The sequence below is a fragment of the Notolepis coatsorum genome (genome assembly GCF_963971535.1).
Source record: "Notolepis coatsorum genome assembly, chromosome: 17".
NCBI lineage: Eukaryota > Metazoa > Chordata > Actinopteri > Aulopiformes > Paralepididae > Notolepis > Notolepis coatsorum.
The window spans coordinates 55860614-55878595 of NC_140181.1; the positions used below are offsets into that span (position 1 = coordinate 55860614).

Consider the following 17982-nt stretch of genomic DNA (forward strand, 5'->3'; position numbering starts at 1 on the left):
AGCCAAGCTCAGGGACCTGGGCTTGAACTATGACCTCTGCCAGTGGGTCTTGGACTTCCTGACGGGCAGACCCCAGGTGGTAAGAGCAGGCAACTGCACCTCCTCATCCATCACGCTCAACATAGGGGCCCCCCAGGGCTGTGTTCTGAGCCCCCTCCTCTACTCCCTGTACACACATGACTGCGTGGCACAGCGGAACAACAACACAATCATCAAATTTGCTGATGAAACAGTAGTGGTGGGCCTGATCTCTGCCAACGATGAGAGGGCCTACCTGGAAGAGGTAGAGAATATGTCACAGTGGTGTCAGGAGAACTGCCTCTCCCTGAACGTCAGCAAAACAAAAGAGATGATTGTAGACTTCAGGAGGTCGGGGGTCAAGGACTACAGCCCCCTCAGCATCGACGGGGCACCGGTTGAGAGAGTGAACAGTTTCAAGTACCTCGGAGCCCACATATCCGAGGACTTGACATGGACCACACACATTGACAGTGTTGTGAAGAAGGCACGACAACGCCTCTACTTCCTCAGGCGCCTAAGGAAGTTCCAAGTCAGTCAGAAGATCCTTAAGAACTTCTACTCATGTACAATAGAGAGCATCCTGACTGGCAACATCACCTCCTGGTTTGGGAATAGCACTGCACAAGACCGTAGCAGACTACAAAGAGTGACACGTTCAGCCGAACGCACAATTGGAGGGGGGCTTCCCACCCTCCAGATCATTTACAACAAGCGGTGCAGGGGTAAGGCTAAGAGAATCATCAAGGACTCCAGCCACCCGAACAACTGCCTCTTTGAACTGCTGCGGTCAGGCAAGCGATACCGGAGTCTCAAGGCGAGCACAGAAAGACTCAGAAGAAGCTTCTATCCCCAGGCCATCAGGCTGCTCAACGAACAATAAACACTATGCAACAACCATCAAATGCACACAGCACACACACCCACACGCACACACTCACTTTAAACAAACAACACACTGCAGCACCCACTCTCCACACTTTAGATCACCTAAACACACTTTATATTTATTGGTAAAGGATTTTCACTACAACTCGTACACCTTACTGTAAATTGTACCTAAATTGTACCTCATCCCATTTCTGCTTTGCACTATATAGTATTGTATATTAGTACATTGCATAGTATATTGTATATTGTATGGTAACTCAGTTACTTCTATTCTGCATCGAACATTGTACATATGTCTATACTGAACACTGTGACCTCTATTTTTACATGCTATACTATTTTATTTCATACTTATCTTGTCTAGCACAGTCTCTGGAGCGTAACAGTAAGAAGCATTTTGTATAAAAGTATTCTGTACTTCTGTATGACAACTATTAAAGAAACTTGAAACTTGTCTGTCCCCTCTCTCTGCTGTGTCTGTCCTCTGTCATGTCTGTCCTCTCTATCTCTGCTGTGTCTGGCAGCGGTTTGTTCTATAACAACAGGATACTGTAAACTAAGTAAACAGAACACACAGTAGTACTAGTAGTAGTACACACTGATTGCAATCTGCTTGCATAAAAACATTATATAAAATCACATTCTGAGGTCAGTGTTAAAGTGCCATATGGAAGAGGTCTGGTTAGGGGTTAGAGTTAGAGGTGGTCTAGGTCTGGTTAGGGGTTAGAGTTAGAGGTGGTCTAGGTCTGGTTATACTGATCCGATACCAGTGCATACATTTAAAAAAAAATTATAATAATAATAATCTTTTCTTTTTTACAGCTACTGTTTTATATATACTGTTTTTTAGTAATAACTAGAAAGTAATGGTATTTGTACAGGTGATTGTATAATTAGTATTAGTATCATTAATTGACAACTATGCTCAATGAGCTCAATAATATAGAATATAGATATTTCATTTCATTTCAAACCTTTATTTATACTCGTGAAAGCACTGATATAGCCCTGCAAACACTGCCACTTATTCCTATCTCTTAGAGCGTTGGCGTGGTAGGAACAAAAGATGCTCAAGTCTGTGGCGTCCAAATTATATTATATAAATTATAAAACTTTTTTTTCTTTTCTTTTTTACAGCTACTGTTTTATATATACTGTTTTTTAGTAATAACTAGAAAATAATGGTATTTATTCAACAACAGGTGATTGTATAATTAGTATTAGTATCATTAATTGACAACTATGCTCAATGAGTTCACCCACGGAAAGGTTGTTGGCACATTGGTTCCGCACGGACGTTATACGTTGTTGCACTTGCTACCAGAAGGCTCCGTTTAGGTTAGCTCACTTAGTAGCAGAGGCTCTGTTGTGATTTTTAATGCAAAATAAATATTCAACATTCTCTTTTGAGACTCCGCCTCAGACTCTTATAATTTGGCACTAAAAGCTAAACATTGTCACCGGTATGGCTGTCCGCATCATGTCATTAATTGCGTGCATGTGTGGGAGAGGTCGATCAGTTAGCCACGTTAGCGTGAGCTAGCAGTTAACGCGAGCTAGATGGAACGACAAACAATGTAACGTAAAAAGTTATTTACCTTGGAATACTCCTTTGCCAACTTGCTGTACTTTGCTTGCAGGTCTGCAGCTCGATTATGAATAGTCCCAACTTTAGCCAAGGTAACGTTAAGCTAAAACTAGCTTTTCAGATAGCTCTTAAGCTAATGCTAATAACAGAGCTCCCCGTCACACTGCTCTGTCGGGACGATGGCATAATAATAATGTGAATTATTCGAAAAGTTATAATTATTTTGTCTCGTCTTGTTTTAGTCAACAATATCAACATACATGAAGAGAAATTTCATCCTGGTTTTTGTAAATTACATTTTTGTGTCCTCAGTTGTGGTCAACGATATTACTATTTAGTCACGTTAGCGTCACATGGTCTTCAATAACATGACGTCACGTCTCGTTGTCGTCATGAAAAAAACCTTCGTTGACGAACATCTTTCGTCATAATTTTTTCTCTTCACATGCACATAGGATCTCTTCCCACACACATAAGATCTCTTCACACACACATAGGATCTCTTCCCACACACATAATATCTATTCCCACACACATAGGATCTCTTCACACGACACACGCACATTATATCTCTTCACACGCACATAAGATCTCTTCACACGCACATAAGATCTCTTCACACGCACATTAGATCTCTTCACACGCACATAAGATCTCACGCACATAAGATCTCTTCACACGGACATAAGATCTCTTCACATGCACATACATGCGTTATTAACTATGGCGATTGTGGCTGCAATTCTGAATGGCTCACTTGGCTCAAGAGAGAGGGTTCTTGTCACAGCTGAACTACAGAAAAGGCACAATGCTCATATTTAAAATTGTCTCAGCATTGGGACAACGCTTCATTCTGTGAAAATAATGCAAAACACAGGAAAGGGCCATTTTCAGAAATTGTCCACCAATCGGGTCGAGGAACAGAATCCACAGTGCATTTGTCTGAACGGCTGAAATTAACTCCATCAGCGCCAGACCCGAGGATAGTCGGGTTATCTTGCCATGCGTTGAGCGCCAGAACCCCCGAAAACCTGAGTATAGTCTGGTTTTCATCGTTATTTCTTTTATTCGATATTTCTATTCATTTCAGGCACACAGACCTCGGGTTACCACAGGGAATCATCCTGAGATCACCAAAGTGCAATACCGGCCGCATCCTGCTGGGTGGCAGTATCGAGCACCCTTTGAAACCTTGTATCTTACTCTGGGTTACGTTCAAATCCCTCCGGGCGCAGTTTTCTGGATCAGGTGAGTTGAGACGTTCACCCAATCGGATTGAGAAGCACCAAATGCCCCCGATGCATGTGTTGTGGTGGATTATGTTGGCGACACGATGGACACCAATACTTGGAATAGCGATCAGACAATTGGAATATTATTTTTGGGGTACCTCCTAGTGAAGGTAAGGACTATATGATATCAATCCTGCTTTGATCCAACCATGATTTCACATTGATCGCAACGTGTGTGTGTAATGTTACTCCACAATGTATGCCGTTGGTGACGATCAAAGCATAAAAAAACGACCCCCCCCCCCTCCTTTCATGCATTCATGATGAAACATAATACCTATTATATACATTTGATTTGGAAATAGTAGCATGTCCAGCGAGAAACGGCAACGATTTTAGTGAAATTCACGTATTGCTGCATATCGCCGTTTTCTGGGATTAACCAGGATCACTCTAAAACTATACTTATATTCACCATGGTATAACACATGAACATATGGATGAAAAATGGATTCTTTTTCACATATTGAACCATAGTTAGTTGATGTCAAATGGGCCATAGTATTGTATCCATAGCTATAATATAGAATATCGATATAGCCCTGCAAACACCGCCATTTATTCCTATCTCTTAGAGCGTTGGCGTGGTAGGAACAAAAGATGCTCAAGTCTGTGGCATCCAAAGAGTTAAGAATAAGAATGATAAAAACAGCTGTCCAGTTGTAGAGCTTTAATGGAAAGACAGTTACGCCAGTGTTACAGTCAACATACCAAGAGGCTTGGGGGGGGGGGGGGGGGTCAATGCCAATACAAGTTTCCCGCTAATCTAATACTTCATACAGATAGAATAAATTATGCCATGGTAATATACACACATGCCGAACAAAAGAAGAATAAAAAGGTCAAACAAAACTAGTGTAAGAAAAAAAAGAAAAAAATAACAACATGTAAACAGGAAGGGGAGGGGCATGTATGAGCCAATTGAAGCACTTTTAGAGGTACATGAGGGGAGGAGCGTCTGTACATTTTATCATCTCTTTGTGGCCGCTCTCCCCCACTTAGCTTTCATAGGAAACATTTACAAAAAGTGAAGGGCGTATGTGCTATATATTGGTTGTCAAGGCAACCGTGGCAATCGTTTTTATCACAGCTGTCCTGCAGATGAGGGGAAGTTCAATTAGAGGATGGTCATAATTTCTTGGATAATGTTCGGTAGGCAGTGAGTTCTGGTGTATCATTGTTTCCAGTCAAAACATTTTTTTTTAAACTCTGATTAACCCACAGCTTTCACCATCAAACATGAACGTAAAGGAATACAAAACAAAAGACGACTGTAGCAACACATTTGTTTCTTTTCTGAGATGTTACATTGCATCATCATCATCATCATCATCATCAATCATCATCACCAACACCACCACCATCTTCATCATCACCCTTCAGGTTTTGATTTTGTACAAATGACTTTTCTTTATCGACAAGCAATACACAACCGGACCTTAATTAGAATGTAGGAAGTAGGAATTGGTCTGGAATGTCATTAAATATATTGCAAAAGGAAAAGGTAACCTCTGTGGAAAATAATACAATTTTCAAGAAAATAAAACAAACAAACATGGTTCGAATGACGAAGGGGGTGTGAGGAACACTCTTTCATCTCTAATCTCTATTTATAGGGGCAGATACTGTACATATGAATTACTAGGGACGATTTAATAGTGCACAAAGGTTTCCTATCCCCTGTTGTTCAAGTACCTTTAATTGTTTGGAATGTTAAGTTGCGGCGCTGTGGAGGGAATGCATCGGTCATAATTCATAATTCATACACCTCTTTAGGTCTTTATAAAAAATACATTAACCTTCAATTGTCTCTTGCTGTGGCGGAATGAGAAAACGACACCGGACTAATAATTGCCCCCACCCCCCTGGCACAACGATACCCTTGAACCTCACTTTTCACCTCGGGAACAATGACTGTTGTTCCTAAAGCCTTGAGTGTGGGGGGGGGGGGGGGGGTTGGCGGATGAAGCGGATTGGTCGGAACAATTCTGACGAGTCTCTCTATTGGTCGGTCATTCCCCAGATGATTTCTTGACATCCTGCCGGAGTTTTCCTTGAAGGAATCCCATGGATTAGAGGGATAGGGGAAGGTCACGTCTCCCCAACGGAATGACTGCCTGCTCTGAAAGACTCAACGTCTCCTATGAGGTCGTGCACTGCGGCTCGTTCAGCTCCTCTGTTCTGCTGGAGGAACTCCCTCTGTCTCATATCCTACTGAATTAGCCACATACAGAGTTTGCGCCGTCTAGTAAATGTTGGTCTTTATGGATAATATGAAAGATAATTGGATCGTAGACTATTCTCTCTCTTGTCTCTTTCTCTCTCTTTCACCCTCCCCTCTATCCTCCCCTCCGTTTACATAGAAAACGAATTGAAATCAAATGACCAATCAACGATAATCATAGGCAACAAACAGCAATTATGTAACTTTCACAATAATAAAAAAGAAAAAGACAAATAGAATTATAATAATAATACTTAGTACATGAGGTGCCTTTTTAAGAAATAACGTGGTCCAACAAAGCTGGGACTGAATATGGCTAAGAAGTGGTTTGTCGCCTGCACTCTCACTAATGTCCAGTGCGTTCGGGCGGCATCTGTCCAAAAAGCAGTACAATAATAATACTAATAATACAGGGAGCTTGTTTGACGTCCGACCCTCCTCTTCAAAAGCTCTCCAAGAGTCTTTTTCTGCTGATGGAGGGGTGGGGGGGGGGGGGGGGGGGGGGGTTGGAATAGATGAACGAGGAGGCGTGTGGTGTCATTTCATGGAACGTCCCTCTCTCTCTCTTTCTCTCTCTCTGTCAAACTAGAGAAGTGCTGTAGTCTTCTTGTATGGACTCCCTTGCTGACACACGCTCGCGCAAATACACACACACGCGCGCTGTCACTCTCCAGAGAGATGGGGGGGTGACAGGTGAACGAGCGGGAGGTGCGGGGGGCGCTGGTTAACAGGTCACAGGTCTGTCTGTAGCGTTAGGGGGTTGGGTTTGGCGTGGTTTTCCAAAATGGAGGTGGGGGGAGGGCGTGTGGGCGTCACAACTAGTAGGCTTGTCCCGTCTCCACCTGTAGCAGTCCCAACACGGCCGAGTGGTCTCCAAGCTTCATGCGGCGCTGGGTGGACAAAGTGACGTTCTTGGCCAGGTAATCCACAGCAGCTGAGGGTAACACAAACACACACACACAGACACACATAGGGACGTTACGGATTATGGAGCATTTACCACAATTTAATTCCAGGAGTTATGGTTTAATCCCCTTAGGTAGCACTATCATAGTGACGTTCAGAGACAGCTTAAATAAAGTGGTTGCAGTGGAGAAGCAGTGGAATACACTTGTAAATCTAACAGTGCATGTTTATGTGTGTACGTGTGTGTGTGTGTGTGTGTGTGTGTGTGTGTGTGTGTGTGTGTGTGTGTGTACGTGTGTGTGTGTGTGTGTGTTAATTTGTATGTTCTGTACCTTCTGTTCTCACATCCCACCCTACATGGTTACACTGTGACTAACCCCCCCCCCCCCCCCCCCCCCCTCCAAACTCACATGCCTTGGGGGATAGGCAGACCCTATGATTGGACGGATCTCTCCAGATTGACTGACATGAGGTGGGGGGGGGGGGGGCGCTTCATCAGAAGCATGTGTGTGTTTTCACCTGCAGGCTCAGCGGAGGTCAAGGGTCAAATGCATTCAGTTCACTACAAGCGTGGAGGGCCATTGATCTAGCTCGCACCTCACACGGTTTCAATTTCCCCCACACACACACAGACAAACACCAGCTAGATGTTAGGAAGAGAGTTAATTGGTGCAGAGTGGAGCCAATGAGGTGCAGGGTCAGGGGGGACAAACCAAGGGCATGCTGGGAGCTCGGGAGGGAACAGGGGCAAAGGCAAGTGGGGTAGGTGTCTAGATCCAGGCACGTGCAGATGGGGGGGCTTTGGGTGCCCAAGCACTTGCCCATGTGTCCCTTGATGGCCAAAGTAAATTTTTTTTTTTTTTATTATTATTATAAAAAGAAAATCGGAAGGGCAATGCCCATGGTCCTCATCAACAATAATTTAAACAATTAATAATATTATAAATAAAAATTAATATTTGAATGCCTGTCTGTCTGCGGTGCATGTTTATGTTGCGCGACGCTTCGGCCTCCCTCTTGGAATGACGGGCCCATTAGCCAATAGAAATCTAGCGCAAACCGAGCATCTCGCCTCACGTTTGCATGTCTGTCAGCTGATTTTTGATACATGTGCCCTTTTTCAAATTTTAGCACCTGCCCATCTAAAGGTCTCTGTCTAGATCCCATCGTCTGTAAGGACGGTGGTCGTGATCTGGAATGGGGTCATCACTTGTTGTCTGACACCTATCCCCCAAAACCTGTCTGACACCTATCCCTTGAACCTGTCTGACACCTATCCCTTGAACCTGTCTGACACCTATCCCTTGAACCTGTCTGACACCTATCCCTTGAACCTGTCTGACACCTATCCCCTGAACCTGTGTGACACCTATCCCCTGAACCTGTCTGACACCTATCCCCTGAACCTGTCTGACACCTATCCCCTGAACCTGTGTGACACCTATCCCCTGAACCTGTCTGACACCTATCCCCTGAACCTGTGTGACACCTATCCCCTGAACCTGTCTGACACCTATCCCCTGAACCTGTCTGACACCTATCCCCTGAACCTGTCTGACACCTACATTTACATTTACATTTACATTTAGTCATTTAGCTGACGCTTTTATCCAAAGCGACTTACAAGTTCTGTACGACAAGCCATCAGGAAGGGCACAACTCTATCAGCTGAGCAACAATGTTCATCAAAGTGTTGAGTGCTACAGTGTAGGTTAGTTTATTAGGACAAGTGCATGACAGTACGGTTAGTTAGGGTTAGATTTTTTTTTTTTTTTTTTTTTTTTTTTTTTTTTTAATTCAGATAATGGTTGAAGAAGTGCGTCTTTAGTCGACGGCGAAAGATTGGACGTGATTCGGCTGTCCTAACTGGGGTGGGTAGTTCATTCCACCATTGTGGGGCAAGGACTGAGAATAGGCGACTTCTCTTTGATGACCCTCCCGGAGCTTGGATAGGAGTAGGTCTGAGGCGGCCAGAAGATGCAGAGCGTAGGGGTCTTGAGGGTGTGTAGTTAGAGACCATTGACCGGAGGTAGGCGGGAGCGGTTCCCTTTGCCGCACGGTATGCTAGGTCGAGGGCCTTGAAGCGGATTCGTGCAGCAATGGGGAGCCAGTGCAGGTCCCTAAGAAGTGGGGTGACATGGGCCGACTTCGGTAGGTTTGAGATCAGGCGGGCCGCTGCGTTCTGAATGAGTTGAAGAGGCTTAGTGGCAGTGGCCGGGAGGCCAGCGAGCAGTGCATTGCAGTAGTCGAGGCGGGAGATGACTGTTGATTGGACGAGGAGTTGGGTGGCTTCTTTTGTCAGGAAGGGGCGTATCCTTCTGACGTTGCTCAGGAGGAATCGGCAGGTTCTGGTCGTCGCTGCGATGTGAGCAGAGAAGTTCAACTGGTCGTCGAGGACAACACCAAGGTTCTTGGCGGTCGGGGACGCAGTCACAGCTGCATTCTCGACTGTGATTGAAAGGTCGGTTAGGGGGGAGGATTTGGCCGGCAGGTGGAGCAATTCTGTTTTGCTTAGGTTCAGGTTACACCTATCCCCTGAACCTGTCTGACACCTATCCCCTGAACCTGTCTGACACCTATTCTGTCTGCATTGCTTTCACCCTTTTTGTTATTTTCTGCATTGCTTTTATTCTGTCTATTTTATGCTAATTGTATGTCTATTTTACAGCTGCAAAGCACTTTGGGCTGCAATTCATGTATGGCAGGTGCTATACAAATAAAGTGTATTATTATAATTATTATACAAATAAAGTTTATTATTATAATTATCAAATGAAAAGCGACCACACAGAAGTCACTGTGACCACTGTAAAGCCTGCGTGCACCTTCCATCTCTGTCCCCGGAGCCATACAACTGAGTTTTTGCAGTAAACATTAGTGAAATGTTAAAGTGTTTGGGTCACAGGGGTCATGTAACCTGCAAGGAAGAGAGTTTGGGGATTCATGCTCTAGCTCGCCCACTGCACCGTTCATGCCTTGGGGTCCTCGAACAGGTTCCAGCAAAACGAGGAATAGTTTAATTAAAAAGGTATTCGATGGGGCTTTTGTTTAATTGATGTAATTGCTGCTATAGCACACAAGGAGGAGAAAGGGTGTCACCTTCCAGTATGCGCACAAGGACAGGGGTAACGTAGAACACCGAAAGAGTGCACCGAAAGAGTGCCCCTGTGCTTCAAATCGATTGGTTTAAACCAGTGGTTCCCAAACCTTTTTAGTCAGTTTAATTGGACATTTTAATTAGAATTTAGCTTGCCCCCCGCCACACACACACACATACATGAAAATATTCTTTTTTACAGAACTTTGAAAATGGCCAAATGTATTAGTGTAGTCAGGAAATACCACAGGATCTATTTTGTATATATTTTTTCTACTGGTCTCTTTTCATTTGAACAGTATTCTGGTGGGCATTTATTGGTCTCACAGTAAGATGTACTTTAAATGTATATATATGTAATGGTTGTGACATCGTCACCTCAAACTTCGATGCCCCAAGGGAGTTTCGAACCTGGATCTCCCACGTCGCGGGCAACAGCACAGACCGCTATACCAAGAAGTAAACTCACTGCTTTGTAATGTGTCTATGTGTCTTTTGAGGATGAGAGTGAGTTTAAACCATGGTACCGCTACTCACCCCAGTCACTTCTCAACATCTGAAGTCCTTCGTGACATCCGCTACATATATACAGTATATATATTTTTAAATGGTTTTATTTTGAAGGCAAAATGTACCTCAGTAGACGTGAAGCCCATGGAGAGGTACTGTATGCCTCATCATACTGTCTTGCTTATGGCTTCGTAGCATAAACGATGCCAATGTTACCTGTAACGCAGCTGCGTCAGCTTTTCTTTTAGGTTTTTTTAGTCAAAAACCGTTCCATTTTTTTCAGATATTTTTTTCTCTCAGGCGTCAGCTACTGTAGTTAGCTCGCTACCACATGTGTTCGCCACATCGCACATATTATATTGTCATTATCTGTTTCATCTATTGTCTATTTTTTATGGTTGCGAAAGTTTATGTAATTTAGTAACTTGTTCATGTACTGTTGTCTGTTTTTGTTGTGGTTATGAAGTTTATATTGTAATGATCTGCTAACATTAACCTGCATTAACATTAACCTACAGATGGAAACTAGCCGTTGGCATATTTACATACAAATGTTCATTAATATGTAATAAGTAGTAAGTAATATTAATAAGTCTAAGAATTCCACGGCATAGTGTTTATCAATTTGGGGGGGGGGGGGGGTTCGGGAAGCCTTGGTCTAGTCTCAACATGCATTCATCAATAAACCCAAATCTCTCAAATGAGGTGGAATCATCATCAAACAGGGGGAAGGGACGACGTGTTTCGCCCCCAAAACACACTAATGTCCCTATTTAATTGGCCCCGGATGCGTCTGTCAATATTACACGTGTCGTGCGGCGTGCCAAACATTTGCGGCCAATCATGTTGACTGACACGCAGACAAAAGGGAGCCAACCGGAGCTCGGCTTACAACGCAGACACTGACAGTCAGAATTGTAAATGTGGATTTTATTTGATCTATTTTAAAGGCTGACATTAACACTCTCTGTCTTTCTTTCTTTATGATGAAATGTCTGCGATGTCACTTGATGGTTCAGGTGATGTTAACCTCTCTTTTGTCATCTAGAGGAAGGGAAGGGGGTTGACAAGAGATGTGATGGGATAAGTGTGTGTCTTAAGTCTGTATGTGTGTGTGTGTGTGTGTGTGTGTGTGTGTGTGTGTTTGTGTGTCTTGAGTCTGTCTGTATTTGTGTGTGTGTGTGTGTGTGTGTGTGTTTGTGTGTCTTGAGTCTGTCTGTATTTGTGTGTGTGTTGAGTGTGTGTCGAGTCTGTGTATGTGTGGGTGTTGGGTTTGTCTATGTGTGTGTGTGTGTTGAGTCTGTCTGTGTCTTGAGTCTGTCTTTGTGTGTGTGTGTGTTTGTGTGTCTTGAGTCTGTCTGTATTTGTGTGTGTGTTGAGTGTGTGTCGAGTCTGTGTATGTGTGTGTGTGTTGGGTTTGTCTATGTGTGTGTGTGTGTGTTGAGTCTGTCTGTGTCTTGAGTCTGTCTTTGTGTGTGTGTGTGTGTGTGTGTGTGTGTGTGTGTGTGTGTGTGTGTGTGTGTGTGTGTGTGTGTGTGTGTGTGTGTGTGTGTGTGTTTGTGTGTCTTGAGTCTGTCTGTATTTGTGTGTGTGTTGAGTGTGTGTCGAGTCTGTGTATGTGTGTGTGTTGGGTTTGTCTATGTGTGTGTGTGTTGAGTCTGTCTGTGTCTTGAGTCTGTCTTTGTGTGTGTGTGTGTGTGTGTGTGTGTGTGTGTGTGTGTGTGTGTGTGTGTGTGTGTGTGTGTGTGTGTGTGTGTGTGTCTGCAAGCCCCACCAGACTGCTATCAGGTTGGGAGTATATGTGTGGGGCAAAAAGGGGGTGGGGGCAGCATAAGTAGGCGGCACGTGTTAGCATGTCAGTTAGCGTGTTAGCATGTCAGTTAGCGTGTTAGCGTGTCAGTTAGTGCATTAGCGTGTGGAGAAAGGGAGCTGTCGTTTGGCGGTAAGAAACGGTAGGAGCTGGCACACCTGTAGGCGGGCCGGCTGTCTGCCAAGGTGCCAGTCACCACGTCTACTGGCGGGTTTGTGTGTGTGTGTCGGGGGCTCTTTGTGTGTGTGTGTGTGTGTGTGTGTGTGTGTGTGTGTGTGTGTGTGTGTGTGTGTGTGTGTGTGTGTGTCTGTGTGTGTGTGTGTGTGTACACAGGGCTTTTAGCTAGGTCCTCCCAGGAAAGCTGTTTTCTCCCTGTCAACCAGGTTTTACACCTTAAATCCCCAGTCAAAGCAGACACTCTGAAAGTCCCCTGTCACCAAGATACACCTATCTAATGACGCGTGCGCGCACACACACACACACACACACACACACACACACACACACACACACACACACACACACACACACACACACACACACGCACGCACACACATGGCTATGCCGCCATGTTGATGGCATGTAACCTACTTAAAGCTGACAGATGTTTCCTGAATTAGAACAAGAGAGGAGTCAAGTGTCTTAAATTATATGTTAAACCTGTTTCCTCTGGGTGCGGCTAGGGGGAGATTTGGGGTTGGAGGTGTGTGTGTAGGTGGGTGTGTGTGGGTGGGTGGGCGAGTGTGTGTGTGTGTGTGTGGGTGTGTGTGTGTGTGTGTGTGGGTATGTGTATGTTTGTGTGTGGGTATGTGTGTGTGTGTGTGTGTGTGTGTGTGTGTTTATGTGGGTGTGTGTGGGTATGTGTGTGTATGTGGGTGTGTGTGTGTGTGATATGTGTACTGTATGTGTGTGTGTGGGGGGGGGGTGTCTAGACAAATCTTAATGAGTCCTTTCTTGTAATTAGACAATACAACATGAAAGACTTCAACTGGATTTCATTGTGGAGGTCAAAAGCAAACATATTATTTTATTATTATATATAAATGTTTGAATGGTTTTCAATTATACTACTACTACTACTACTACTACTACTACTACTACTACTACTACTACTACTACTACTACTACTACTACTACTACTACTACTACTACTACTACTACTACTACTATATACCTAGGAAGAATAGCTGTTGCCTAGGTGACAGCTAATGGGGATCCCAATAAACAAATAAACAAAAACTACTACAACTACTACTACTACTACTACTACTACTGCTACTACTGCTACTACTGCTACTGTAACTATTACTACTAATACTACTACTACTACTACTACTACTACTACTACTACTACTACTACTACTACTACTACTACTACTACTACTACTACTACTACTACTACTACTACTACTACTACTCCTACTACAACTACTACTGCTACTGTAACTATTACTACTACTGCTACTACTGCTGCTACAATGATGATGGCAACTAACAATACTACTACTACTACTACTACTACTACTACTACTACTACTACTACTACTACTACTACTACTACTACTACTACTACTACTACTACTACTACTACTACTACTACTACTACTACTACTACTACTACTACTACTACTGATACTGCTGTTGCTGCTACTAATACTGATAGATACTATAATTCCTCTTTGAAAAAAACGAAGATGTATCTAAATCTCATAAAGCAGCACCACTACAGTACTCACTCTGTCCATACTGGCTGTACTGATATCCCGCGGCCATGGCGGGGTCCACACTGTAGCCGCCGGTGCTGTAGGTGGGGGCGCAGTAGGACTGCGAGGACGCCAGACTGTCACCAACCGTCTTGATGGAGGGTTCAACCGAGCGCTGGCTGCAGCTGGCGGAGAGGCCGTTGGACGAGGACGAATCGAGGCCGCCGTGGAGCGGCGAGATGGAGAACTCGTGTTGCTGCTGAGAGGGGTTACTCAGGATGCTCATAACCTGGGAGAGGGGGGGGGCACAAACAGGAAGAGGAAACAGTTAGCAGGGAAACTCCTTAATCATCTTCCCTTTATTAATTTATTCATATTTTTTTTTTTTTTTCATATTCTTTATTCCTGACGGGCAGACCCCAGGTGGTGAGAGCAGGCAACTGCACCTCCTCATCCATCACTCTCAACATAGGGGCCCCCCAGGGCTGTGTTCTGAGTCCCCTCCTCTACTCCCTGTACACACATGACTGTGTGGCACAGCGGAACAACAACACAATCATCAAATTTGCTGACGACACAGTAGTGGTGGGCCTGATCTCTGCAAACGACGAGAGGGCCTACCTGGAGGAGGTCAAGGTTCTAGCGGGATGGTGTCAAGAGAACAGCCTCTCCCTGAACGTCAGCAAAACAAAGGAGATGATTGTGGACTTTAGGAGGTCGGGGGTCAGGGACTACAGCCCCCTCAGCATCGACGGGGCACCGGTTGAGAGAGTGAACAGTTTTAAATACCTCGGAGTCCACATATCCGAGGACTTGACATGGACCACACACATTGACAGTGTTGTGAAGAAGGCACGGCAACGCCTCTACTTCCTCAGGCGCCTAAGGAAGTTCCAAGTCAGTCAGAAGATCCTTAAGAACTTCTACTCATGCACAATAGAGAGCATCCTGACTGGCAATATCACCTCCTGGGTTGGGAATAGCACCGCACAAGACCGTAGCAGACTACAGAGAGTGGCCCGTTCAGCCGAACGCACAATTGGAGGGGGGCTTCCCACTCTCCAGGACATTTACAACAAGCGGTGCATGGGTAAGGCTAAGAGAATTATCAAAGACTCCAGCCACCCAAACAACTGCCTCTTTGAACTGCTGCAGTCAGGCAAGCGATACCGGAGTCTCATGGCAAGCACAGAGAGACTCAGAAGAAGCTTCTATCCCCAGGCCATCAGGATGCTCAACGAACAATAACACTATGTAAAAGTCATCAAATGCACTCACAGCACACACATCCACACGCACACTCACTTTAAACAAACAACTCACTGCAGCACCCACTTTAGAACACCTAAACACACTTTATATTTATTGGTAAAGAATTTGCACTACAACCCATACCTCATTACACCTTACTGTAAATTGTACCAAAATTGTACCTCATCCCATCTCTGCTTTGCACTGTATAGTATATTGTATGGTAACTCAGTTACTTCTACTCTGCATTTCACATTGTATATATGTATATACTGAACACTTTTGTCTACGTACTATTTTATACTTGCTATACTTATTTTATACTTATCTATTTTTGTCTAGCACAGTCTCTGGACCTCTGGAAGGTCCATGTTAGGGTTTGGTAGAGGTGTTGGACCCAGGTGCAGTGCAGAACGGATAAGACGAGGCAGGTATTGTCTCCAAAACATGCTACAAAAGAAAACACGTCGGACGACGGTGCTGCACAAGCACACAGCAAACTCATATAATTAAGAACGAAAGGACACGGCACTTAATATAAATAGCAAACATTCTTATTCTCCATGGCAGAAGTAATAAGAGTTAATCACAACGGTGTACTCATGGCAAGGTTCAGTGATTGACTGACAGTCTCAATAGTAACAAGGAAGAGCATATAAAGCCACCCTAACTAAACACCACGGCCCTCATTTATCAACAATGCGTAGAAAGTGTTCTATTTCCGTTCCTACGCACGGAATTTAGAATGTCTCTACGCACAGAAAAATCGGGATTTATCACACATGCGTACACAGGTCCTACGAACACCTGCAAGTACTCCGTCTTGATAAATGCCACTTGTTCTACGCTCTGCGCTCGTGCACGATTTTAAGTATTTGCATATAGAACCGCCCGTAATTAACCATATACGGTAATGAAATGTGGAAAAGTGGACTAAACCGAGCGAACGTGTGGGAGAAATACGCTACAGGCTGACAGACGTCGGATATGATATCTATTAACTTCCTAAAGACCATTGCTGCCTGGGCAGCGCAAACACTAATAAAGACCGCTAACCACTGTTTGGCGTTGGTGTCATTAATAATAACCATGCTGGAATATGAATGCCCTTTTTCGTTTCGTTCTTTTAAAGTTCGATTACCCAGGGATTAAAGTTCTCTGTCAATTTGATTCTAAATCGCGACGGATTTTCCGTCAATTCTCTACCTGCATGGTTTAATATGATTTGTAGAGGCATACAATCAATTTTGTTGTCAGTATTAGGTATAGCCTATATAAATTATATATGCATAGCCTACATTATGCAACAGTAATTTGCGCATAACGCAGCATGGGACAGACACGTCGCACGGAGCCCCGCGAAGCCTGCATATACAGTAAACTAACTTGATCGTTAATATAACTGTTGTCCTTGTATCTTTACACTTATGAAACCATTTAATAATATTTATAGGCTATAGGCCCTCGTTTGGCCATAATAGCCTATTCTCAAATTGGCTAAATCTCCTCGCTGACGGACCCATGTATAGCCTATATCAGGGCTATTCAACTAAATTGTTCAGGGGGCCACATTGTCAGAAACCCAAGGGGCCAGGGGCCGGACTGCCACGGCGCCTCCCCGTGCTATGAATATATGTACACTTGACACAACACGCAACCACATTTTCACAACTTTTATTTAAAGGGGAACTATTTTACTATTTCTTTCACTATTTGGGCACTTTTACACAATTCCTGTGGGTTTATGGAACACCTCTGTAATTTTTTTTTTTTTTTTATTCATTGTTTTGTATTTCTAATCAAGTACTCAAAAACAGCATTTTTCGACCTCAAGATCTTAAGCCGTTTTGAGCCTCATGGGCTCCAACCACAGTGGGAACTGTGTGGAAACTCAGCTGATTATCATGCAGCGGTGTCTCTCTGACATCACAAATCAGCACATTTTCAGATGACTCAGTTCAGTGAGGGTGAATATTGTGAGAGGAGAATTGGAAGAATGCGCCAATATGAGAATTAGAGACATAGATCATATTAATATAAGTCCACATAGCTAGGAAACAATGCTAAACACTGAAAAAGGCCATTTATAAGATAGTTCCCCTTTAACTACATTGCAAAAGTAGTATACTTTTCAAAAAAAGTGCTTCATTTATGTGCCACATCTGCAACATCTCCTGCAAAAAGTGCTTCATTTATGACTGTGCAACAACTGCAACATCTCCTCTTCAACATTTCAATATAAAAATTTAATAAAAAAACAAACAAGTGCATGATGTGCATCTGAACATTCTAACATCAACACTTGAACAAAAAAAACACATTTATAGTGCAGCTGAGCTTATGAAAAAGTGCTTAATTTCTGTGCAACAACAGCAAATCACAGCATCTTATTAGCACTTATTGTCGACTCTTAACTCTCAAACATCAGGGGGGTGGGGGGCAGACAGGCCTAGCCTACATACACACATCTAATGAGAGCGATTGCACTTCTTTGACTGGGCAATGGCAGAGAAAGAGGGTTCATAGGAAGTGAGGGCTACCCGCAAACAGTGATGCAAATGCTCATTTGTCAAGGAGGCATGGTTGCTTGTTTTAATGGCATTCATGTGAGAGAAACTGGATTCACAGGTGTATGTTGAGCCAAACATTGTTAGCACAGATATTGCCAGCGTTTTTATTTTGGGGAATGTCT

At 43.8% G+C, this 17982-nt stretch overlaps 1 protein-coding gene across 3 annotated transcripts in view; it reads right to left on the reverse strand.

Moving 5' to 3' along the window:
- Window positions 1–6822: 6822 nt before the first annotated feature.
- LOC311243933 (paired box protein Pax-7-like) overlaps window positions 6823–17982 on the reverse strand; it is a gene marked incomplete at both ends in the record, with an annotated part of 151350 nt that continues 140190 nt past the window's right edge. For 2 of the 3 annotated variants that reach the window (XM_084333339.1, XM_084333337.1), the window contains 2 exons: window positions 6823–6947; window positions 14073–14328. In XM_084333339.1, coding sequence (XP_084189465.1) covers window positions 6832–6947; window positions 14073–14328 — 372 coding nt within the window. Of the gene's footprint in view, window positions 6948–14060; window positions 14329–17982 lie in introns of all 3 variants that reach the window. The other variant, XM_084333338.1, reaches the window with a different exon arrangement.